The sequence below is a fragment of the Aulostomus chinensis genome, chromosome 9 (genome assembly GCF_037954235.1).
Source record: "Aulostomus chinensis isolate RoL2024-O1b breed Wild chromosome 9, RoL_Achi_v1.0, whole genome shotgun sequence".
In the NCBI taxonomy this organism is placed as follows: domain Eukaryota; kingdom Metazoa; phylum Chordata; class Actinopteri; order Syngnathiformes; family Aulostomidae; genus Aulostomus; species Aulostomus chinensis.
In genome coordinates, this window is record NC_141328.1 from 11,685,495 (window position 1) to 11,711,314 (window position 25,820).

Consider the following 25,820-nt stretch of genomic DNA (forward strand, 5'->3'; position numbering starts at 1 on the left):
AACTAGTAACAAAATTTAAGGAATAAACTATCTTTACATAAAGTATATGAATGTACTTCTTAACTGTTTTAAAGGTAGTATAGCATTAAATTGACCTATTGAAACACTGGAAACACAGAGTGAAAGACATAATTCTGATTCTGAACACATACTCTGTATGTACAATACATGTACACACAGTATATATATATATATATATATATATATATATATATATATATATATATATATATATATATATATATATATATATATATATATATGGGGCAAAGACCTTATTGAAACTGGCAATTGCCACTTTAAACCTCAATTTGTCCCCTAAACATGCTCAAAAACTCAACAAATTTGATACACACATCAGGTCTGATGAAAAGTTTCATAAAATGTAAAAATTAACCCCCTAAAGTGTCAAAATATGTTCGACACCTAGGTGGCTCATATCAGGCTTATAGTTAGGGCTGCTTAGGCTAGCCCTTAGATATGCCGCTATAGGCGTGGACTGCCGGGGTATCTCCCATGGTGCATTGGGCTTCTCTCTCCTCTTCTCTTTCCTCTCTGTCCTCCCATATGTGTCATATATAAATCATACTCATATGTGTTACTAACTCATCTTCCTCTCTGGAGCCTTGGGGCTCCCCGCATCCCAGATCCTGGGTGCTGCTAGAGGAGGCGACAGACCTGAAGAGGCTCAAGCTGCCACCCGTAGCACCACCTGCTCAAATCCCTGTCTGTCCATCAGTCTCTTTCCTTTCTCTCTCTCTTTATCTCTGTCCCACTCTTTCCTTCTGTATATCTGTCTTCCTCCATTATCTGTCTTTGTCTCTGTCCTGCTCTCCTGCTCTCTTTCCCCCCAACTGGTCAAAGCAGAAGGCCATCCTCATTGAGCCTGGATCTGCTCGACATTCCTGCCTGTTAAAAGGAAGGTTTTCGTTGCCGCTGTTGCCTGATGTGCTTGCTCATGGAGAATTGTTGGGTGTAAATTCATTGAAGGAGTGTGGTACTAGACCTGCTCTTCTTGTAAAGTGTCATGAGATAACTTCTGTTGTGATTTGGCACTATATAAATAATATTGACTTGACTTGACTTGACTAAAAAATGTCCGCCACAGCCCATAGGAGTGTCGTACATACATGGAACCAAAACTCAATTATTGATCTCATCAAGACCTACAAATCATACACTGACACTCCTGACCTAAATCCAACAGGAAGTCCACAATATGCACTAGAAAGCAAGATTTTTCCCCAATTTTGGACCCCGAACAAGCGCAATCTCCTCGGGCATTAATGGAATCACCTTCAAACTTAAAAGTTATTAGAACTTTGTAATAACTCAAATGGTTTGGATTCTGTAAGCCCCCAAAGTGGCTGCACCACTTTGCAATTTACAATGTAAACCAATGGGGAGGCTATCTCCAGACAAATACATTGTGTCAAACTGAGGCTTCTGACATCTAAAATATAAGTCTCACCACTATCATTCAGGAAGAATTTTCATACAAAAAATGTGAGATCCAATGCAAAATTTGGCCAAAGTCATGGGATTTATGAGCATATTTCACAAGACAAACACTCTGAAATCCCTCCTCAAATTCACAGGCCACAGTTGGCAAAGAGGGCGGGGGAGGGGTGGTTACAGGCACAGCTCCCAGCGGTGCACTGACACTTTGTGTCAAACAAAGGCTTCTAACTTCTACACTATAAGTCTGACCACTTTCCGACCTGTATTACTGGATTCGGGACAAATTCTACAACTATAATCTTACTTCAAATGTAAGATTTGGCCAAAGCCATGGGATTTATTAAGATTTTTACTCTGTCAAGTCCTCTTCTTCAACTGACATGAAGAGAGACATTAGGAGGGAAGAAAGTGGGGGGATATGTACTGTATGTGTGTGTGTGTGTGTGTGTGTGTGTGTGTGTGTGTGTGTGTGTGTGTGTGTGTGTGTGTGTGTGTTGTGTGTGTGTTGAATGGAGGTCATTTTAGAAGGGTACAGTAGACAGATCTAGATACACAAAGTTCATTATATACCAAATTTGGCCACTGTGCTGAACCTTTAAAACCTTTTATTTACAACGAACGTCACTTCCGTTGATGTTCGTTGTAAATACCAAACAAAAACAGAGCAAGCTCGCCTCTCCTCATATTTCTGTAACTGTCATGAACACACATTGATGTGGAAATTGGATCTGAGCTGCACTAACATCACGAAGGTGAGTGAGCAAACTCAACTGTTCGATGAATAAATTTATATTCAAAGTCTTTATACAATATCATTACGGTATTAGGTTATGAGTTACAGCTGATATATTTAAAATGATTTTGTAAGATTATGAGTTACCTCTGGTTAAAAATTTAAATTATTATATGAGCTTATGTGAAAGAGACATTTTTGTAGAATTTTCCCTTCCTGGAATCAATGCTGGTGCTAGGTAGGACCTATAGAGTAAGTTCGGAATAACACACCATTAAATTCAAAAATGGCTTCCGAGTGTCATAACTCAAGTGTCAACTCAATCGACTCTGCTTATTCCCCAATGTATGCACGTGCACTAACACCCTCATCCCCAACCATCTTGCCAGTGATTGGCTAGAACAAAGTTTGTTATGTTTATGTGCACATTCTGTGCACTCAGTTTCTGTTTGCCGTTTGTAAGCCCTGTGTTGTCTCCAGAGGGCAGGCAGCTAGCGGATCAAGGGGAGATGCCTACAATTTGAGACAAAAATGAAATCACGCTGAAACCATGCAACAAGGCTTAGAGCACATTTAAGGACAACAATGCCAAACACCAACTTGTAATTTATGATTCTTTATGAACATTTTTACCAGAGACTATCACAACTAGCAATGATCATACAACAGACAAAATGCACTGCAGTGTCACTTGAGTGAAATTAAATGTCCATGTATGTGAATCATCAACATGCAGAATCCCTCTTTGTCAGACCAAGGGAAAACTAACATTAGTGGTAGTGTATGGTTGATTTCGACATAGTGTCAAATTTAAGCTTGAAATTCTTGTGAATGTGGGTAACATTTTGGTAAAGTGAACAGTAACTCATACTCCGAATTCCCCAGCATTCTGGGAGTGGCATTAACCATTCAAAACTTTGAGGTACATCACTGATACTGGTTAGGCTCTTTTCAGATCAATCCTGTTCTGTCCAGAACTTTCTGTTTAGTGCAAACAAAAACACCAAGACCACAGTCTGGCTCTTTGTCAGACCCAACAGTCAAACCATGGTGATCCTGAAAGGTTGAGACATCTGCTTCCAAGTGAACACTGGTTCAGGTCCCTTCTGCTGAGAATACAATCAGAATCAAAATAGGACCTAATCTAGAAGCCAAAGCCCAACAAAGTGCATTGTGGATTGAAAACAGATGCTAATCCTACAATGGAAGTATGGAATATGTGTATATGTGGGAAAGCTCTGCTTCACACAGCGTGAAGAGGGGTGGCTGCAGTGTAATAATTCATGAATGCAATTAAATTAAAACCAATTTCAGTCAATTATTTTCAATTCAAAAAAATTTTTCAAAGTAAAGTAACTAGCAAGTAATTTCTGAGATAATCAACACAACTGTTTTTAATAATTATCATCTCTCCTGTCTAGTTTGACATGTTGCAATTTAATTCATGTCATGCTATGTCATAATTGAGGCTATTATATAAATCGCAAAATGCTGTGGTATTATCTTTCTTGTTGAATAAATGAACAACCTGAATAACCTTGTGTCATTTGTTGATATGCTTCACATAGTACAATGCCCACTAATAAGACTGATAAAAAAAATGCAACAAAGCTCATCCATTGACATGGACTGAAGAAAATAGACTATTGGTGTGAAAGGTCTGGAGCATGCATGTTTGTCCCTGCACATGTACCTTGGTGCTGTGCTCAGCCATGGTGTGGTAGTTGAGGCCAGCCTTGGACCTGAACTGTTTGTGGCACTGCTGGCACTTCAGGGCATCCTGGAGCTGCAGGGGTTGATGGCCCAACAGATCAAATAACATTTCTATTAAATGAAGTCCAATCTTGCTGGATTTATTTTACTGTCAATCAAATCACTAGCATTTCTTCTATAATCAAAAAGATTTTGTTTTCAGTGGACAACTGGGATCCAAACTGCATATTTGAACCCATAACCAGAAAAAAGCAATTTAAAACACAGTATTCTCTTTGTATGTTTCCTGCCTTCCTTCAATATTGATTTGGAGACACGTGTTCTGATGTTGAGTGACCCAGTGCTTATGTGTTGATTTTGCCGCTATCAAATGGTAGAATGCCACTTTAAAAGTGTCACAAAGGCCACAGGAGCAATGACAATGGCACATGTCTCTCTGAGGGCCTTGAGTCATTTGGCACTCTAACTAGTCCATGGGAAAAGATTGATATAAATTAGTTACTTTCATCCATCCATCCATCGTCATCTTCCGCTTATTCCTTACAAGTAAGGGTCGCGGGGGGGCTGGAGCCTATCCCAGCATCTACAGGCAAGAGGCAGGGTTCACCCTGGACAGGTCGCCAGTCCATCGCAGGGCCAACATACAGTGACGAACAACCATTCACACTCACATTCATACCTACGGTCAATTTAGAGAATCCAATCAGCCTAGTCCCCAAATTGCATGTCTTTGGATGGTGGGAGGAAGCCGGAATACCCAGAGAGAGCCCACACAGGCACGGGGAGAACACGCAAACTCCACACAGAAAGATCCCGCACACGAGCCAGGACTCGAACCCGGAACCTTCTTGCTGTGAGGCCACAGTGCTAACCACTGCACCACCGTGCAGCCTCAACCAGCTTTATCAGTCAGAAAAATAATGCCTGTCAAACTGGAGCCTTTGTAATTTCTATCAAACAATTAGTAATTTCCTCATTCCACAATGTTTCTGTCATGTCACATATGGACGGACAACTGAACAACACACTTGTTACATGACTAATTGTTTGTTTATGCTCCATTATCATGCAATATAATGTATAATGTGAACCATGCTTGAGGTTTGTTTGTTCATCTGAAATTAGTTTTCTATCAACAATTCTGTTACTATTGAAGAAGTGTCTATCACTGATGAATTATGCAATTGTGTCATGACTGAGGCCTTCAGGACACCTATGACCCTCCCCCTTTGATTGACAGTTTTTTTGCTCACTGACCTTCTGGCAAATCTCCATGTGTTTCTTTAGGCCATGGATTGTCTTCCTGGTGACTATTGAGCAGGTGGGACACACCACTTCACCTCGCTCAGAGATTACTCTCTGCCATTGAGTATCAGGAACAGGACCTAGATGCATGACAATATTACACCTTGAGTCAGTCCACAAACATGTAACAATGAAGGTGCCCACACACACACATTCTTTTAGTAATGTCTAGGCAAATATTTCCATATTCAAGGACCACCTACTCAGTTCCATGTCAGTGGAAGGTTAGTTCACTTATAATCAGATATATTTTTATCATTACACAAAACATCTCTGGCAATTTGTTTTTCCCGGAAACTGCAAATTTTCAGCTGTGTAGGTTCATAAAGAGCAGTTTGGTAATCCCCCCTGGTTAAGACTAACATATCTGGTCCTTGCAAGTGGAAATGATAAACGTTTTTATCTGCATATAGTTACGGGATATGCGATCTTATCATTATTACAAGCACGAGACACATGTCAAGAGACATTCTAAAGCCAAGTGCAAACTGACATTACTATCCAGAGTCATCCACCTGGGATTATATCAACCAAAATGCATATTAATGCTAGACTTGAATATTGGTGACTTGGATCGGATGGAGATGATTTGACAGCTTTATGCTACGTCAATATTATTTGCTCATGGACTAAATTACTTCTAGATAAGACGTATTTAAATGGTAAGGTTCAGTTAGTTGTGAGTTGCCTAATGTCATGATGTATTTTTAAGCAAAAGATGTTTCTGACACGACATCAGAGTTTTGCATCAAGTTTAGCATTGGTGCAAAAAACACAAATATACTGACAAAGATGTTAAAAAATCTCATCAATCCCTTTGATGGGCAAATCCATTTTGAAAACTTGATCTACATGTTCACCAGAACTAGTTGTGGCAGAGTCTTTCTTAGAGGACTGATTTGGAGTTTTTTTCTGAAGTTCGTCACTGAATCCACCCCCTTCATGTCTTTTCACCCGGCCCGCCTTCAACTTCTCTTCCACCTTAGTCATACCTGCAAACACGCGCACACACACACACACACACACACACACACACACACACACACACACACACACACACACACACACACACACACACAGAGTAATTAATACTCTCTTGAACAGGGGTCTGCAACCTGCGGCCCCGGAGCTGCATGCAGCTTAGCTGCATGGTAGCCCAACCATGGATAAATCCAAGAAAAGAAAAGTTTATGAAGAGAAGTTTTTGTTGCATGTAGAAATAGAATTTCGTTTACTCCATAGCAGTTCATTGAATTCATAATGGCAACAAAAACAATATATGTGGGGTTGTCTTCATTTGAGATGTCAAAATAGTTTTGGGGCTCCTGATGTTTTCTTTCCTATGGTCATCAGGTCAAAATGGCTCCTTGAGTATTTAAGGTTGCCAACCCCTGCTCTAGAAAGTATTTTGGTAAAATGGTTCATAACTCATGAGAAAATAAACAGAGGCATGCAATGAGGCAGATGGCTGTCTTATCATGATGGATTTTAAAAACTATATATGAGCAAGAGCTGAGGGAAAAATTGGGCTTCACCTTTTAATCCAAATGTTCCAGAGATAGAAGGCTGCTCTCCAGTAAATTTTTTAGGTGTTTTCTGCTTCCGTCCTGGCTCAAGAGAACAGCATACAAAAGGATCAAACATATACAATACAAATATATGTGTGTGTGTGTGTGTGTGTGTGTGTGTGTGTGGGTGTGTGGGTGTGTGAGTATATGTGTTCGACTGCAAAAGAAATGCTGTAATTTTACTGTGTCTCATTCGCTCTGGGTCTTCATCAGGGTATGAAGGGGGAAGACTGCCCCCCTCGCTTTCACTGCCCCCAGCATCAGATGATGTGCTCTGGCTGGCTGACTGCTGGGACTGAGGCTGGACTGACTGGGACTGATGACTCTGCAGTGAAGGCTGACTATAGCTGTGCTGTTTCCTCTCATTCTTCTGGTGGGCAAGCTCCCCATTCTGAGTGGGGGTGGACGCCTCATGAATCTTTTTCAGTTTGAAGAACACTGGGGAAGGGGAGCTGTTCTCCATAGGCCTGAAAAAAACAGAATATGCTTTTACATAGAGACTCCATGTCAGAGCCACAGTAGAGGGTCCGCCAGTGACTAGCCTTTGATTTTTACACAGATCCCGATGAATGTGGTGTTTTGCCGCACCTATCTTTTGCTATCTAAAAGCTCACACAGACACAGCAAAACACTGCACAGCTCCTGGGGTCAGAGAATCAGACATGTATTGACAGGTAATGACGGGAAACAGCAGATAATTACGTGTAATGTTAGCACCAGGGTCCAGTGTAAAAGTGACAAGTGCCAGCTTTGATAGTGACATTGAACACATGCCTCGGACAGTGACATTTTCAAAACAATAATTTTTAAAAAATCAATTAAAAAAAACTGTCATATTTTAAGGTTTAAATTCTGCCCACAATTAAATACAAGAAAGTTTGGGAGCTCCTCCTGGAACTGTCACCTTTTTGTGGTGGAGGAGTTTGAGTGCCCTAGTGACCCTAGGAGCTATACTGTCGAGGGCATTTTGTCCCTGGTAGGGTCACCCAAGCCAGACTGGTCCTAGGCGAAGGGCCAGACAAAGAACGGTTAAACACACCCCTCATGGAAGATAGACCAAGGAGTTTGTGTACCCAGCACGGAGGGGCACCAGGGCCCAGCCCGAAAGGGATACATGGACTATTCCCCCCGTGGATCCACCACCTGTAGGAGGAACCGGAAGGGTCCAGTGAATAAGACATGTATTGACAGGTAATGACGGGAAACAGCAGATAATTACGTAATTACGTTATGGTTTGGGCAGCAGTCCAAGGCGGGGGCCTTGGCTGTCTGATCCCCAGGCATGGAAGCTCGCTTTTAGGGAAGGAGTCAGAGCTGGTGAAAGAGGTTGAGCGTTACCGGCTAGATTAAGTCGGCATCACCTCAACACATAGCTCAGGGCCCAGAACCCAAGTTCTTGAGAAGGGTTGGACTCTCTCCTTCACTTCAATTGCTCCGGCTGAGAGGCGGAGGGCCGGGTTGGGCTTTTTGATAGCCCCCCAATTCTCTCCCTGTACATTGGGGTTTACCCCGGAGGACGAAAGGGTTGCTTCCCTACGCCTTAGGGCCGGGGAACGGGTCCTGACTGTTGTCTGCGCTGTACCGAACAGCAGTGCGGAATACCCACACTTTTTAGAGTCCTTGGGAAGGGTGCTAGATGGTGCCCCGACTGTGGACTCCATTGTCCTACTGGGGGACTTCAACGCACACATGAGCAATGACAGCCTGACCTGGAGGGGCGTGATTGGGAAGAACGGCAGGCCTGACCTGAACCCGAGTGGTGTGCAGTTATTCGACTTCTGTGCAAGTCCCAGTTTGTCCATAACTAACACCATGTTCAAACATAAGGATGCCCACCGGTGCATGTGGCACCAGCACATCCTAGGTCATAGGCCTTTGATCAATTTTATAGTCGTATCGTCTGACCTGCGACCGCATGATCTGGACACTCAGGTGAAGAGAGGTGCAGAGCTGTCAACTGATCACCATCTGGTGGTGAGTTGGATCAGGTGGCAGGGGAAGACACCACGCAGACCTGGCACGCCCAAGCAAGTAGTAAGGGTTTGCTGGGAACGCATGGCAGAAGAACCTGTCAGAATGAACTTCAGCTCCCACCTCTGGCAGAGCTTTGACCACATCCCGGGGGCAGTGGGGGACACTGACTCTGAATGGGCCATGTTCCACTCTGCCATTGTCGAGGTGGCTGTTGTGAGCTGTGGCCATAAGGCTGCTGGGGCCAGTCCCGGCGGTAATCCCCGAACCTGCTGGTGGACACCAGAGGTGAGGGGAGCCGTCAAGCTAAAGAAGGAGGTTTACAGAGCATGGTTGGCCTGTGGGAGGCAGCCGACCGGTACCAACAGGCCAAGCGGTGTGCAGCGATAGTAATTGCCAAGGCAAAAACTCGGACGTGGGAGAAGTTTGCTGAGGCCATGGAGAATGACTATCAATTAGCTCTGAAAAGGTTCTGGCAAACCGTGCCTCCGGGGGGGAAGGTGGCAACTTGCTCACACTGCTTACAGTGGGGACGGGTGGCTGCTGACGTCAACTGGGGAGATAATTGGGCTGTGGAAGAAATACTTTGAGGAACTCCTCAATCCCACCAACACGTATTCCATGGAGGAAACAGAGTTTGGGGAGTGCTTGAGGATGTGTTCCATCTATTGGGGGATCACACTCTTCAGCCTCCCTGGAAACGTCTCCACCAGGAGACTGGAGAGGAGGGTCAGGGCGATAGTCGAACCTCAGATTGAGGAGGAGCAATGTGGTTTTCGTCCCGGCCGTGGAACCATGGATCAACTCTTCACCCTCGCTACGGTGCTGAAGGGGGCATGGGAGTTTGCCCAACCAGTCCACATGTGTTTTGTGGATCTGGAGAAAGCTTATGACCGTGTTCCCAGGAGCACCCTGTGGGGGGTACTCCGGGAGTATGGGGTGGATGGCCCCTTACAAAAGGCCGTTCAGTCTTTCTACCGGAGGAGTGAGAGTCTGGTCTGTGTTGCCGGCAGTAAGTCAGACTTGTTCCCGGTGAGAGTTGTACTCTGCCAAGGCTGCCCTTTGTCACCAGTTCTGTTCATAACCTTTACGGACAGAATTTCTAGGAGCAAGCGGATGAAGGAGGGGGTCGAGTTTGGTGGTGGGAGGATGTTATCTCCGCTTTTTGCAGATGATGTTGTCGTCTTCGCTCCATCAGGCCACAACCTCCAGCTCTTGCTGGGACAGTTCGCAGCCGAATGTGAAGCAGCTGAGATGAGAATCAGCACCTCCAAGTCTGAGGCCATGGTCCTCAGCCGGAAAAGGGTTGTCTGCCAACTTGGGGGGGGTCCTGCTTCAGGTGGAGGAGTGATGCGGGTGTTAAACCAGCCCGTTGTGGTGAAGAGGGAGCTTAGCCTAAAGGTGAGGTTCTCAGTTTCCCGGTCAATCTACATTCCAACCCTCACCTATGGTCTTGAGCTTTGGGTAATGACCGAAAGAACAAGATCATGAAAACAAGCAGCCAAAATGAGTTTCCTCCGCAGGATGGCTGGGCTCTCCCTTAGAGATGGGATGAGAAGCTCAGTCATTCGGGAGGTGCTCAGAGTAGAGCTCCTGCTCCTCCATGTTGAGAGGAGTCAGTTGAGGTGGTTCGGGCATCTGGTGAGGATGCCTCCTGGATGACTCCCTAAGCAGGTGTTCCAGGCATGCCCAACCGCAAGGAAGCCTTGAGGCCAACCCAGGACATGCTGGAGACATTATATCTCTCGGCTGGCCTGGGAACACCTCAGGATTCCCCCGGAAGAGCTGGTGGACGTGGCTGGGGAGAGGACAATCTGGGCTTCCTTGCTGAGGCTGCTGCCCGGACGACCCAGATAAGCGGAGGACAATGACAATAACAACGACAAAGTTTGGGAGCTTAGAAAACATTCCACTAATTACTTTTAGATCCTGAACAGCCTCCTTGATCACTTAAACTATAATAATAATTTTCATGTAATGGAATGAATAAAATACACTAAATTCATCAAATGAAGGAAGTTTATTATGTGTCATTCAACAGTGTCATGTATATAAAATTTTACTAACAGTCGTATGCAGTGAACTGCTTAGAAAAAAAAGAGTAGACAATTTAAAGTTCAAAATAAATATTAAAAAGCTAAACTATCTACAAAGTTCAAAAATGTTCTAAGGAAACAAAGGTCTAGCTGATGAAAGGATGATGAGACCAGTGGGTCTAAAGACTCCACGAGTCCAGATGTGTTGAGGTGGAACTGTCATGTGGTGACGCTGGATATTAATACCTTTTCCAGAAGCACGAGCATGAGCTGGCATCTTAGAAATCAGGCCCTGCAGGAGTGAGTCCTGATTCCTCATGTCCTGCTGAAAGTCCCTTGCGTTGCTTAACATGTTCTCTGCCTCTCATATTTCTTTCACCAAGTCCAGCAACTCTGTCCTCAGGAGCTACATGGGCTTCTTAACTTGTTTGCTACCCAAAACATGTCCTATGTAATACAGTGCTCTGTAACTGTCAGGCCAATTTTTCCAGCAACTGTCCAGCTTTCACCACCACCGTAATGTTTTGATTAATGATTAATTTTGTCCTCAGCTCTTGGTGCCAGGAGCTCTCAGGCCTCATAGTCTCCCAAATTTGCAAAGATCTTGTTTTAAAGCTGGATGCTGGTTAGGTGGTTGCTCAGGATGAAATGCTGTTTTCCTTCTGAGATTAGTTATATTTTTGTGGTTGGACAAATACATTTCATCAAACATCACAGCCCAAACCCGTTGGCCCACGCCAGCCCATTTACTGAGATTTCACTCCTGTCTGGTTCCGCCAGAGCTGACACGTCTCTGACCTTCCCTACAAAGGCAGGTTTTTGCCGGGGGGGAACACTGACCCTCCACCTTGTGTCCATAATTTTATACAGAACTACGGTATGCGTAAAAGCCACATTAAACCTGTATTAAGCAAGCTGTGTAAAAGGGTCTAGAGAAGACAGTTTGGGCAGTCAGTACTGACTTTGACCTTGATAATGCCATCATGTGGGTCAGTGGGCACAAATGTGAGTAGTAAAACTCACTTACCTCTTTGTGGTGTTGGACTTTACAGCAGCCTTTTGAAGCTTGGCCTGCTCATCCTTAGGCTCCAAACTAACCCTGTCTGGGTGGTTCCAAAGCTTGTGCTTCTGCAGGCGCACCTTTGTTGCAAACACTGCCTCACAGTAGGGACAGCCATGACTAAGCTTCTCCCCTACAGTGGCCTGACAAATATAGAGACATGAGGAAAGAGGATTTAAAAAGAATGTACAAAACTAATAGTTCATGTATGCTAATCAGTTAATAATAATTTGGAATGTGAGCCTTATCCTTCTTCAAACAGTAGAAAATTATCCATTATGTCACTGCAATCCACTTTTAAAGTCTACCCTGAGGCATTGGGTAGGAAGAGAAAAGATTCATGACTCACCCCCTGGCAGCGTTGATAGTGGTACTTGACGCCATAGATGCTGGGAAACTCTAACCAGCAGCCTGAACATGGACACTTAACCCTGGAACGACGTTTAAATTCTTCCTTCCATTGTAATATCATATGGGCCTGCTCAGGTTAGAGTTGAGTGAAAGCAATGATTATTCTTCTACTGCATATTGTACACATTCATTTGAAACATACCACTCTGTACAAGAAAATATCCACTTCAAACACCTGCTTGGTTCAAAGAAAGATACTCACAGGAATACTTCTCAGGTCCTGTATTTCTGCTTTAGGTCGACCTTTCCTCTTGCTCTCTGCTGGTTCATCACACGCAGGACCTTGAAAAATAAGAGAGGAATATTTCTGAGTTAAATTCTCAGTTATATATAGCAAAGAAAACTACCATAGCCTCATACTTATGACAAAGAAAAATTTTAAAAAACAAAGTTTAACATTAAAATAAAGTACATAATTTTAAATCAGACCAATTGTGTTCTTAATATCTCTTGATCCTACAGTAGTACTTCTAGATGTTTTTTTTACACTTCAGCAAGCACCAAGAACCCCTCCAAAGGTACAAGCATATGGTTAAAGTAATTACATATGGTTACATGAATAGGTTTGTTTTGTCAGCAGTGTGTGTTTGTGGGAGTGAGAAAGAGAGGGAGAGGTGTATAAATGCCCTCTATTGATACAAATAAATCAACTATAAATCGCTAGTTCCTGTGTGAACCTCTGACACAGCACACAGTAAAATGACTGACTCAGCTCCTTGTCTGTTGCCCTTCCCTCCACTTTTCATGCTGCTGCTTTCCTTTTTTTAAACACTATGTTTATAGCTTTACCTTTGCACATGCTTCCTGATGCTTCTCCATGCAAGGACAGACACTGGCTCATTACTTCTGCAACAATAAGAACTCTGCACTATCAGTCTTGTACTCGCTGAAGGCTAGCTATCTCTGAGTGGATCTAAGAGTTGTGACAAAGGGAAGAGAAGAAAATAGAGACTACTAAGGGAGAGAATAGCATAGGCAGAAGATGATAGTATTAGTCGTCAGCTGCACTGTTTCAGTCCAGTTGACTATGACACAGAATTTAAGATTCACCTAAATTACTTACAGTATTGTTAAACTTTGACTCAATTTCCTTGCATAAATCTAGCAAGGCGTGATAGCAGCAGAAACAGGGAAAATGAACCTGTTCAGTCATATCAGATCTAGAAAATGACAAACTACTTCAAAAAGAGTCATGACAATCCTTTGTTTTGAAGTGGACAGCAGCAGTGATCCTACAAAGTCTTTGTTCTCATGCTGAGGAACATGACACTGTATGTGCCAACTCCATTTCTTCTTCTCCAAACTCAATGACAAGCAGTGACAGGATGCCTTGTTCAGCCCATTGAGGCTGGTCCCAAACTAGCCCAGAACACTCTGGGTGCCTAGCAGGCTAAAGGATTTTTCATCAAATAAAGTAGTTGATTTTCTTCCATTGATGCTCATACAAAAACAGCTCCCGCTGGCAAAAGGCCTCGGAGATAAAAACATCTATGTCGGTCACGTTAATGTGGACAAACAATTTCAGGCCCATAACTTGCCCTTCAAATTTAGGGCCTGAGCCTGAAGGTACACGGTAGGTTTTATCCCTATGTTTTATTACACAGGATCAACTTTCCCTATTCAAAATCATCACAAATCAAAAATTCAAACTACATACACATAACCCCAGCTTTTCTATTAAAATCAAACTATCACCTCAAAACCAGCTTTCCTGTGTTCAAATGTAAACAATATATTCAGATCATACACACAGCAAGTAAAACCATATTCATCAAAGTGTATTTGTTTACATAAAATAATTTAGGACATATCATCAAGGGCATGTACTTAACAGAAAATGTTTAATGTAAATGCATTTAGCAAAAATTCATCTTAGTCAATAATATATGCATTCAAATCTGTCACAACAAAACCTAATTGAAAAGAACATTACTTCACAATCAAAGTCAGTGAGATTCATTCTCCAACATCATATCTTTGTGCAGGGTCCAGGCACAGGACTTCATACGTCATATGAAATAATTTCCCTTGCCAGGTAATGAGGGGTGGGGGGAACCCAGCCTTGACAAGGCTCCCCAGTTACATAATCACAGGCCTGTTCCATTGCCTCCAATAAAGTTTCCCTGGTGTAGGGCTGTTGGTCATACACCTTTCACCGCCACGCATACAAAAACTCCTCGTTTTTTCAGGAAGGGGCTGTAAGGTGAAAGAAAAACCTTTATGAAGTGCTGGTTGTTTGTGAACCACTCATGTATCAGTTCACCATGGTGAAACATCACATTGTCCCAAATTATGACATATACAGGATGTGGTGCTTGCTGATCCAGCTGCTCACCCACAGCCATAATATCCTGTCGACCACCCAGTGTTGTATGGCCCCAGGTTTGCATGACAGTGGAGAAACCCCCCTGTTACTAATGGCTGCACAAAGGGTGACACTGCCACCTTGCTGGCACGCCTACAATAGGACTTTCACAATGGCACATTGACCAGTGATGTTCGTGGAATCATCAGTGCTCTAATACCCTTTTCACACTGAAAAATGCGTGTCAACGCAGGTTTTAGGAAATGAACTCCCGCTGTGAGGGCTGCGTGCCTGTGTTTTTCTCTCTCGTACGTCATCACGCTGACGTCATCATTTCACATAAACGTGCGCCAGAACACTGACATGTAAACAAACAACAACATGGATGTCGCCGAGTTGAACGTTAGTGTTGTCATTGCGTGCATTGCAATGTTGTCTCTTTTGCAAAGCATACAAACTCGCGCAGATTGGAAAATGTCTGAGCGCTAATGCAGCGAAGGAGGATGGAGCTTTTGGCTAGTCTGGAAGGGAGCCCAAGAAGCTACAGGGAAAGCCTGACAGGCAGCACAGTGACAAAATCAGGATGTGACAGGAAGGTCGCGTGAAACGTGAAAAAAAAATTACCTGTTCTTTCTTCTGAATGTCCTCATGATGCTGGCCACAGAGAATGTCTTCAAATTGGGTTGGACTCATTGTCCTGCTTCCCTCATTGTCATCCCATGAACAAGGACATGGTGTACAATAGCTGCCTGAATGTCATCAGTAATGACTGTTCTTGGTCTTCCTCGGTCTCTTCCCCATCCCCTACCTTCTCGTCCACCACCTCTCACACAAGCTCTTTCTCCTCTGCCTCTTTGTATGTTTCTGTCCATTGAACAGGGATGCAGATGTGTCACCTGTGCACTCTGAACTGACTTTTATCCTGACCAATTGGTCTCATCACATCAAAAAAACGTGTTCAATTTTAAGTTGTTGTGTGCGAAAGATGACAGCTGTGTTGGAATTGTGTTCGCATTTTGCTGCCAGTGTTTGCAATTTTGCAATACAAGAGTATCCAAGAGTGTTTAAGTGAATGAGAATGTGTTTAAGGTTTAGCAAAAGAGAGCGGATGAGTTTAGAAAATTGTGTCTAGGTACTTGAATAGTGTTTTAGGTTTGACCAAAAGATCCGATTCAAAAAATTAGTTTAGGCAACTGGGAATTTCATTCAGAGAATGGGGTTTAGTGTTTTAGCAATCAGGAAAAACTATAATATCCTCCCGGCAATATAGCATTTCTCTCTCAGCTGTCTGGGTAGCAGCTGGAGAGGTGAGACAGTCAGTGGTGCAGCTCTTGTGCCATGGAGGAAATTTTGCATGCATTCTAATTCCTGTCTCAGAAAATAAAGGTCTGGTAAAAGAAAGTCATAATTAATGAATTCTGCTCTTAAGAACGATATGCTCTTGTTGCTATGGGAATAAGATCCACTTGTCTTAATATCCCTATTAGAGGCCTCTCGGCAGCATGCAGAACAATTAGGCCGACATACAGCAAGCTACAATGGAAAGAGTTATGTACATGCAGGCAAGATGTTCAGAGTCAAAATATCTTTCTCTCCAGAGGGAAAATGTGTACTCAAAAAAATTACTCAGTATTTTTTACTTATTTTTACTTTTACACAAAACTATTGCTTTGGTATTAAAAAAGCAGACCAACTGTTCCTCCACAATGGAGAAGAGAAGGGAAGAGAAGAGAAGAGAAGAGAAGAGAAGAGAAGAGAAGAGAAGAGAAGAGAAGAGAAGAGAAGAGAAGAGAAGTCAGGCATGCTGGCAGCTGCCTAATGATCTCAAATAACCTTTAAGTTCTCTAGCTAGTCTCCAATCGCTCCCCCTGAGCATAATGGTGAAATACACATTCACAGAACAGTTGTTTGTTTTCCACAACAATCACACAGGAGCCATTGTCTGTGTCTCCACAGTAGGGTTTGGACATATCTGAGTTCAGAGAGACAAAGCACACACATAAACAAATGCCACTCTCTTCTACTAACATGACTCTATAACAAGAGGACACAGTATCACTACTTCCTCAATCTCAGCAGATAATAAATTGTGTGCACATTTTGGCACATCCTTTAACTTCTTGAAACTTCAAATCTCTCTCACATTCTCTATTTCATTACATGTAAAATATTGCCACTTTGGGTTAGGGCACAAACCCTGACCCTAACCCTGTATCAATGCGAAACCCTTACATACACCTCATATATACTTCTTAACAGTGAAATATAAAGTTTTAGTGCCATTAAACCTCCTCTTGCATGTAAAGAAACATAAGCATTTAGAAGTTATGGGCCTTAATAATATTTTAAAAATCTTACATTATAAAATTTTGCAGTATAAGTTAGCTCTGCAGCTGCAAAATGATTTTGCAGCTCATATCAAGATGATGCTGCAAAATTGTTTTTACAGTTCATGTTTTCAAATAATTTGCAATAACTCCCATAATCAAGAAACCTGATGCTGACCCCAATGAGTTCAAAAACTTGCATCATATTTCAAATCTACTCTGTCTAAGATCCAGAAAAAGAAAGTTAGGTCTCAGGTTCATACTCCAATATATGACAATAATTTTTGCAAGCAATTTATTGAGGTCACACACAACAACCTCCTCATAGCAGGATATTCCAGAATCAGAATAACTCTCATCCTCCACGATCTGTGTGCAGTCTTTGACACAATTTCTGGTTGCATCATCCTTGACAGACTAGACCTCATTGGTATTACTGACATACCTCGAAAGTTGCTCAAGTCATATCTCTCCAGCCACACTCAGTTCATTCAACTTACAACATTTCAATCTCAGCCATTTTCAGTCACTTCCCATGTTCCTGAAAGTTTCTGTCTTGTGGCGCCTTCTATCCATCAGTTATATCTTTCCTCTTTGCCTCTTTGTCACCAAAGGGGGGGGCTGGAGCCTATCCCAGCGGGATGGTGAGAGGCAGGGTATATCCTGGACAGGTCACCAGTCCATCGCAGGGCCAACATATATAGACAAAGAACCATTCACACTCACAGTCATACCTAGAGTCAATTTTAGAGTATCGAATTAGCCTAGTCTCCTGTTGCATGTCTTTGGACAGTGGGGAGCGAATTTGCGTCTTTGCGCGAATGACACAAATGGACACTAAAATGATACGGCAGTAAAATTTGCGCGAATAATGCGACGTAAAATTCACATGCGCATTTGGTGTGAACGCACAAAGTGGAGAGCAAAGCAGGATTTTTACATTTTTAGAGTGTAAAAATACAATAACTCTCCATATGTTGGTCCAAAGTGGCATATAATACCATATTTTTGTAGAGATTTTTGTCAGGAATCCAGTGGTGTGTTTTTGGAAGCTGTGGGAGTTTTAATCTAGAAGGGAGAAGTGAGTGTTTTAGAGTATGTACCATGAGAGTAGACAGCCTCCCCATTGGTTTCCATTGTAAACAAAAAATGTGTTTCCAAATTTGAAGGCGTATAAAATCCAAACCGTTTGCGCTATATAATAACTTTTAGCAACTTTTGATCCTTAAAGTGTCCTGAGTCATGTATTAAATTTTGGAAGCGATACAATTTAGGCCCTAGGAGGAGATAGCGTTTGTTCGGGGTGTGTAAATGTCCACATTTTGACGGTTTTGTCCATTTTGGGGACTTCCTGTTGTTTTTAGGTTAAGGGTGTCGTGTAAGATTTGTGCGTCTTGATGAGACAAATAAATTAGTTTTGGTCACATGTCTGTCTGGCATTCCTACGGGCAGTTATTGAAATTTTGGTGTGCCAAAGTGGCACGATTGAGATCCCCCCCCCCCCCCCCCAAATTGGTTTTGATTATCAAATTTTTCACCAGACCGGTTTCGCGTCCAATAATTGGTGAGATTTGAGCATGTTTAGGGGGTCAAATTAACTTTTGAAGTGGCGAGTGTGTCGAGCAAACATAATAGGGTCTTCGCCCCGGAGTGCCTCTGGGCTCAGGCCCTAAAAATTTACTTTTGAAGTGGCGAGTGTGTCGAGCAAACATAATAGGGTGTTCGCCCCAGAGTGCCTCCGGGCTCAGACCCTAACGAGTTTGTCAAGCAAACAAAATAGGGTCTTCGCCCCGGAGTGCCTCCGGGCTCAGGCCCTAATGAGTGTGTCGAGCAAATATAATAGGGTCTTCGCCCCGGAGTGCCTCCGGGCTCAGGCCCTAACGAGTGTGTCGAGCAAACATAATAGGGTCTTCTCCCCGTAGTACCTCCGGGCTCAGGCCCTAACAAGATTTTAGTGTGAAAAAGTGGAGTAACTCTACATACGTTGGTCAAAAGTGGAACATAATACCATGTTTTTGTAGGAATTTCTGTCAGAAATCCAGCAGTGTGTTTTGTGAAGCTGTGTGACTTTAAGGTTAGACGTGAGAAGCGAGTGTTTGACAGTATGTACCATGAGAGGAGACAGGCTCCCCATTGGTTTCCATTATAAGTGTCTAAACTTTGATGGCGTATAAAATGGAAACCGAGTGAGTCATATAAAAACAACTTTTGATCGCCAAAGTGTCCTGACTGATATATAAAAATTTTGGCAGCGATACCATTAACGCCCTAGGAGGAGATAGCATTTGTTTCAAACCGTTTACGCTATATAAAAAACTTTCAAAAACTTTTAATCAGCAGAGTCTGGAGAGTCATGTATTAAGTTTTGGAAGCGAAACCATGAACGCCCTAGGAGGAAATAGCGTTTATTCGGGGCACAAAATTGTCCAAAATTGGACATTTGTGTCCAAATTGTGGACGTTCTGTTGGAGTTAGGTCAGAAGTGTTAGCGTATGATTTGTTTGTCTTGATGAGATGAATAAAACGGTGTTGGTCCCATGTCTGTATGACATGCCTACGGGCCGTGGCGGTGTTTTTTGTGTACCTAGGTGGCGCAATGGAGTTTTTGTTACATTTTTAGGGCCTGAGCCCAGAGGCTCACCGGGGCAAAGACCCTATTGTGTTTGCTCGACACACTAATCACTTCAAAGCTTAATTTCACCCCCTAATCACCCTTAAAAGCTCACCAAATTTGGTACACACATTGGCTGTGGCGAAAAATTCTACTTTTAAGAAAAAAAAACAGCGCTCTACTCAATAGCGCCACCTAGATACACAAAAAAAAACCATGGCCTGTAGGAACGTCCTACAGACATGGGACCAACACCGTTTTATTCTTCTCATCAAAACGGACACATCATACACTGACACCCCTGACCTAACTCCAACAGGACGTCTACAAATTGGACACGAATGTCAACATTTGGACAATTTTGCGCCATGAACAAATGCTATCTCCTCCTAGGGCATTCATGGTATCGCTTCCAAAACTTAATACATGACTCTCCAAACTTTGCTGATTAAAAGTTGTTAAAAGTTTTTATATAGCGTAAACGGTTTGGATTTTATAAGCCCTCAAAGTGGGGGAGACACTTTTTACACTTTTCACCTTACAATGGAAACCAATGGGGCACCTGTCTGCTCTCACAGTACACACTCTCAAACACTCACTTCTCACATGTTAACTTAAACTCCCACAGCTTCAAAATACACACCACTGTATTCCTGACAAAAATTCCTACAAAAATATGGACAGATCACCAGTCCATCGCAGGGCCAACACATGTAGACAAACAACCATTCACACTCACCTAACTTGCACGTCTTTGGACTGTGGGAGGAAGCTAGAGTACCCGAAGAGAACCCACACAGGCACAGGGAGAACATGCAAACTCCACACAGAAAGATCCTGTGCCCGAGCCGGAACTCGAACCCGGAACTCCGAAGAATCTTAGTGGTCTCCATAGTAAGACAAGACCACACCATCCTCTAAAAGGAGAGGAGATTAGGGGTGTTACGAAATTTCGCATCACAAAATTTCGCGAAATAAAAAAAATGACGAAATAAAATTCAAAGACGCACAAAATAAAAATCAATGTAAAATAAAATGTGAAGCACCAACGCGCACCACCAACACCAATGATTTTTGACCCTCTTGCCCACTGTATACACACATTACAAGAAGAAGAAGAGGACTCAAACCCGGAACTTTCGTGCTGTGAGACGACAGTACTAACCACTGCACCACTGTGATAAAGGCACCCATGAAAAGCATTTTTTAATGCAACAGCAGCAGTATATACAGGCCAGACAGACAATGCCTGCTCCAAACTGTTTGCAATGCTGTCCTTATAGACAGTGACTCACCAACACAATCTCTCTTTCTCTACCCCCCCCCCCATCTACTTTCCTTAAGCCTGACAAATGAATGTGTAATAAAGAGGACAAATGACTCCCATCCACACCAATTCAACATCAGGGTGGAACAGGGTTGCAGAATAGATTGGGAGCTGACAGAATTAGTAGTGTTATATAATAAGTAAGTAAGTGGTGGAGACAAAACGCTGCAGAACTATGCCATACATTTTATATTACAATGAAATATAGACAGAGAAAGGAATAGCAGGTCACCCTAAACACCAAATCTGTTCCTCTAAATTGTTTGGTGTAGCATGGTGATGTCAGCCCCACCAGCACTGTGGAAAAGCACACAGTATTGAAGTTTGATCCTATGTATGAATAACACATGAAGAGGTAAGCTGCTCACACGTGATGTACATTGGCTGTAGGGTTGGGCATGGTTTAAAGTTGAACGATTCCGGTTCGGTTTTGGGTTCACGTTCTGATACCGATTCCAATTCCTCATTTTGATTACAGTTCCTAATGATTCTCGATTCCGATTCTTTTAAAAGGCAGGGTCAAAAAAAGGTTCACATTTTAAATGAGCTAGCTAACCACGTCTTTCTGAATGAAATAGTCTGAACCATCCATGAACTATGCATGAAATTTTAATTTATTTTATTTCAATGAACTTTTTACGAATTTTACTAAGATTTTCTCACAGGGCTGTGTTGTGCCCTGGGGAGCAATTTGGTAAAAAATGATAATACTCAATAATTATTAATATAATTATTGGTTATTGAATAAAATTACTAATATTAAATATTAATTATTCGGGGCACTACCCTGACGAGTTCAGGGAAACTAAAATGTTGACCAAGTTTGGGAAAATTTATCGGTCTCAAACAGAGTTTATCCACTAAACAGTCAATATTCGGTAATATCAACCAAATAGGGATGACTCTGATCTTAGAAGGGTGAGATCCGAGCACTGGCTATCACTTAGACACGTGATCACAGTTTTGTACACAAAAGACACTACGACTTCTTTCTTATGAATAAAAATGTTTATTAAACACAATGCATCAATCGATCAGCAACACGTTGGTATCATGGTTCTATCTAACCAAAAGATACAAAGTGATAACATGTGTGAGTGTGTATGTGTGTGGGAGTGAGGGAGTTGGTGTGTGTGTGTGTATGTGTGTGTGAAAGAGAGAAGGAGGAGGGGAGGGTGGAACCTGGTTGCCTAGCAACCAGTTAGCGTCAGCAGTGGAGGCTAACAGCTGAGGCTAACAGCTGAGGCTAGCTAGCCGCTAGTTAGCACCGTGGAGGTATAAATCGCGGAGCAGTCAGTTAGTAAGCCAAACAGCTTAGCAAAAGCAAGAGAAAGAGAGAGATAGAGATAGAGGGAAGACAGAAGTAAACCCAAAAATGTGTGTTAACACACTTGTGCAGAATCAATAACATGTAGCACCTTCTTGAAATGTTACAGTTATTAACAATCAACTTTGGTAGTTGCGGCGTAATGCCATATAATAGTGTCTGCTGTTTACAGGACGTCCGTCACACAGTGCATTCATAGACACTATAAAAACACAACTAAGCTATTTCTCTGCCCAGAAAATGCCTAGTTAGGGGAATCCTTACTTGGTCTGGTGGGACGATAAGGTATTCAATCTCCGCTGGTCCGGGTTGCGGGTCGGGTTTGGTTCGGTGGTTCACAGAAACAACGGCGGGCAGCCTGCAAGGATCTGCTGAAGTTTACTGGTGGAGGGGTGAACAAGCTTGGCCGAGCTTTGGTTCACCAGGGAACCAGTTGGCTCAATGGTGTCTTGTCTGGATGAGTGGACCGGGGGGGGGTGTCCTTGTCCTTGCCTTGCTTTGTCCGTCACTCCACTTCCAGGCCAAGGTGCAAAAAGGTCCGAAGAGCACCGAAGAGGTTGGATTTTTCTTGACTTTATCTGGTCGGGACAGTGATGTCCCTTCCTGTGGGGCGTACTGGCTCTCAGCCAATAGCGTCGCAGCACGTGAACTTCTAGTCAAGCGGGGCGCGAGTTTTGGGGGGGGGGTCAGTGGCCAGAAATGATCCCCCTTTTTACGACCCTTTGTTTAAAGCGCGTGTGGTCACTCCAAATGCAGGCTTCAGAAAGGGGTGTTAGGCCTCAAAGGCCAAAAGTCCTTTCTTCAGATGGATTAGTTGTAAAATCTCTGAATTAATCTCTTCTCCTGGTTGTGTTGGCACAACAGCTTTTTTCAGCTACTAAATAAATCTCATATCTATGAACTTGAACATAAATGTTATGAATTTTCTTCTCACAGGGGTATACTTTTCAAAAGAGAGTGTCTGATGCTGAAGGCACTTAATCATGTTACTGAGCTCCCACAGATGGGCTAACCTGGTGCAGAATATCAAACAAACAAAGAGGAACCACTTGTACAACCCAGTCCAGGTTAGCAGGTAAAGTATAAAATCAGAAACAGTTCTTGTTGAGGAATATGATCTTATCTGCCTTCTCAGGCAGTGTGTGCAAGTGTTCTGGACGGATACTGTCTCCTGAAGTGGCGAGCACACGTTCACTAGGTGTAGATTGTTAGCTACCTCAATTTTGGCACAAGATGCATTTCATCATTTTACTTACCCAATAGAGCGATGCCAGGCTGAGGGTCAGACCCAGAGGAAGAGAGGCAACGGAGGAAAGCCGGTGCAGCATATCAAAGATGGGGCACTCTGTTATTTCAACACCATGACCCCAGAGGTGTTTTAATCATGTTGGTCGCCCTTCTTTGCATGATATAATCCTTTTACAAGTGTTGCACTGAGCTGACTTGTCATTTATTTTAACTTTTTAAATGAAGCCATACTTTACAGCGTCACTGCACACTTTCCATAGCTCCTCGCACACTGCTTGACGGCTTCTTCTTCATCAGTGATCTGCAGCGTCTTTTTTCGGCGGACTGGGTATTGAAACTAGGAATCGAAATTTAGAAATCTGAACGATTTCCGTAGAATGTTCGTCCTGATTCCAATCAATACCCGATAATCAATGCCCATACCTAATTGGCTGTGCCATTTTCTACCAAGAGCAATGGCACCCAACTAGGGGGAAGTGTCACCCTTAGCCAAGATTTTCCACATTTGCTGTACTTTAAGTTCAACTTTGGTTGCTGTCAACATGCCATCAACGAAATATGTGTAACTAGAAGCATTACATGCAAACTGTCTAGGTACTTTTGGGAAGACATGAAAGAAACACTGTTTCTGAATTCCTGTAAAAGAAATGTTACAACAATTACAGGAGCCATTCATGGTGGAATTTCAGAAGTCAGATGGGGATACCAGCTTTATGAACAGGTATTAATTTCAAAATAAAAAAAAAATTGAATGCTTTAGTTATTTTGGCTATGTTGCCTAGAAACCTTGCACAGCTTTTGCGCCTGCACCACTATGCTCTACACCTTACAGATAAAGCTACAAGAGGAGGACAATAATGATTGTTCCATGGCCGATCCGTGGGCTGATATCCCTCGCAATGGCATAGTGGATGTGGGTCAAACTGTGAATGCACCTAAGCACTGAATGTGTAAACTCAGTTGCAGTACCCAATCTATCCACCAGAAGGATCAATAAATGGAAGCTGAAGCAGTTGATGTGTTGGAATTCAGCTATTCATAATGTTAGCAGATTTGATAGTCTGAAGTAAGCAAAGTCACAACCGGGAGATCAGTCTGAATGGAGTCTCATGGAAACATCTAAGAAAAATCTGGTAATGAGTGACTGGAGAGGAGCAATATAAACGCCAGGTTGACTGGTGCAGACTGTGACAATATTATTCAGACTGAAATATTCTTTGTGTTTGGCTCATGGAAATTACAGCAGAATGACTGAAAACTGAATGGTCCCACAGTAAAATGTCTTTTCAAAGGATAAATGCCAGCATATATGAACTAAAGCAGAAACTTTTGTTAAATCAAAAAAAAGACTGGTGTCAGTTTATGTAAGTGATGTGCGGATGTTAGCACACACAGCAGGGTGTATTTCCACTTAAGAGTATCAGCTGATGGGCTGAGGGCTCTGTGGCTCAGAGTGCATTTGCTTGTACACTACCAATATCCCACATAATCTTGATTGGTGGCAATGGGAGACTGCCACGATCCCTGTCTCGTGCTTCCTGTTTTATTTTGTAGTCATGTCCTGTCTTCCTGACCTCCCTTCTGTGATTACCTCATGTGTCTCACCTGGGTGATTGCACCACCTGTGTCTTGTTTCCCCTCTTGTATTTAACCTGTGTGTTTTCCTCAGTTATGTTGTTGGGTCATTGTCGTTGTCGCTGGTTGTTTGTTGCTGTTAGTTCTGCTGTCTTGTATTGTTAGGTTCATGGTTTGTCTCAAGTTCTGTCTCTAGTCACGTCAAGTCTTCAACCTCACGTCAAGTCCTCAACCTCAAGTCAAGCCTCCTGCCTCACGCCACGTCTCCAGCCTCACGCCACGTCTCCAGCCTTCGCCCTCACGCCACGTCTCCAGCCTTCGCCCTCACACCCCATCTACAGTCGTCAAGTTCCCCCATCTCCAGTTCCCCCGTCTCAATAAACCTCTTTTGTGCACCGCCCTACACTGTCTGCAACTGGGTCTCCATCATTCCCTCACCATCCTCAACCCCCAAATCCTGACAGAGACGTGTTGGAATGGTTCATCAGGTGAAAACAAAAACATCTTCTCAGATGCTGATGAAGGTACCGTAGAGGGAATGTGCTGTCTCATCCCCTACAAGCTGCATGCATCCCTGATTTTTCAATGTTTCAATGGAAGAAGGAAATTACAAATCAGTCCTTCCAGAAAAATGCAGTGTTTTGTGATTGTTGTGGGGAACAATCCCTGATTATGTGGCAAGTTTTCTTAAAAATGTAATTGGGATACGCAGGATATTTATGCACATCTGTGCAATGAAATTGCATGAATTTGCAAAAACTGCAGTTTGATGAATAAGAAAAAAGTGATTCCCCCAACACTCTGTTTTCACTAGGCTGCCTTAATGTAAAGAGTCATTTCTA

The 25,820-nt window shown here is 42.9% G+C and overlaps 1 protein-coding gene across 11 annotated transcripts in view; it reads right to left on the reverse strand.

The window, feature by feature from the left end:
• The window catches only part of znf512b (zinc finger protein 512B), a 50,580-nt gene that overhangs the window by 8,355 nt on the left and 16,405 nt on the right, over positions 1-25,820 (reverse strand). For 4 of the 11 annotated variants that reach the window (XM_086213819.1, XM_086213817.1, XM_086213818.1 and 1 more), the window contains 7 exons: positions 12,461-12,540; positions 12,197-12,325; positions 11,815-11,990; positions 6,748-7,247; positions 6,073-6,204; positions 5,165-5,292; positions 3,888-3,980 (listed from right to left, as the gene is read on the reverse strand). In XM_086213819.1, coding sequence (XP_086069945.1) covers positions 3,888-3,980; positions 5,165-5,292; positions 6,073-6,204; positions 6,748-7,247; positions 11,815-11,990; positions 12,197-12,325; positions 12,461-12,540 — 1,238 coding nt within the window. Of the gene's footprint in view, positions 1-3,887; positions 3,981-5,164; positions 5,293-6,072; positions 6,205-6,747; positions 7,248-11,814; positions 11,991-12,196; positions 12,326-12,460; positions 12,541-13,047; positions 13,172-20,240; positions 20,502-25,820 lie in introns of those variants that run through there. The other 7 variants (XM_086213823.1, XM_086213824.1, XM_086213821.1 and 4 more) reach the window with 7 other exon arrangements.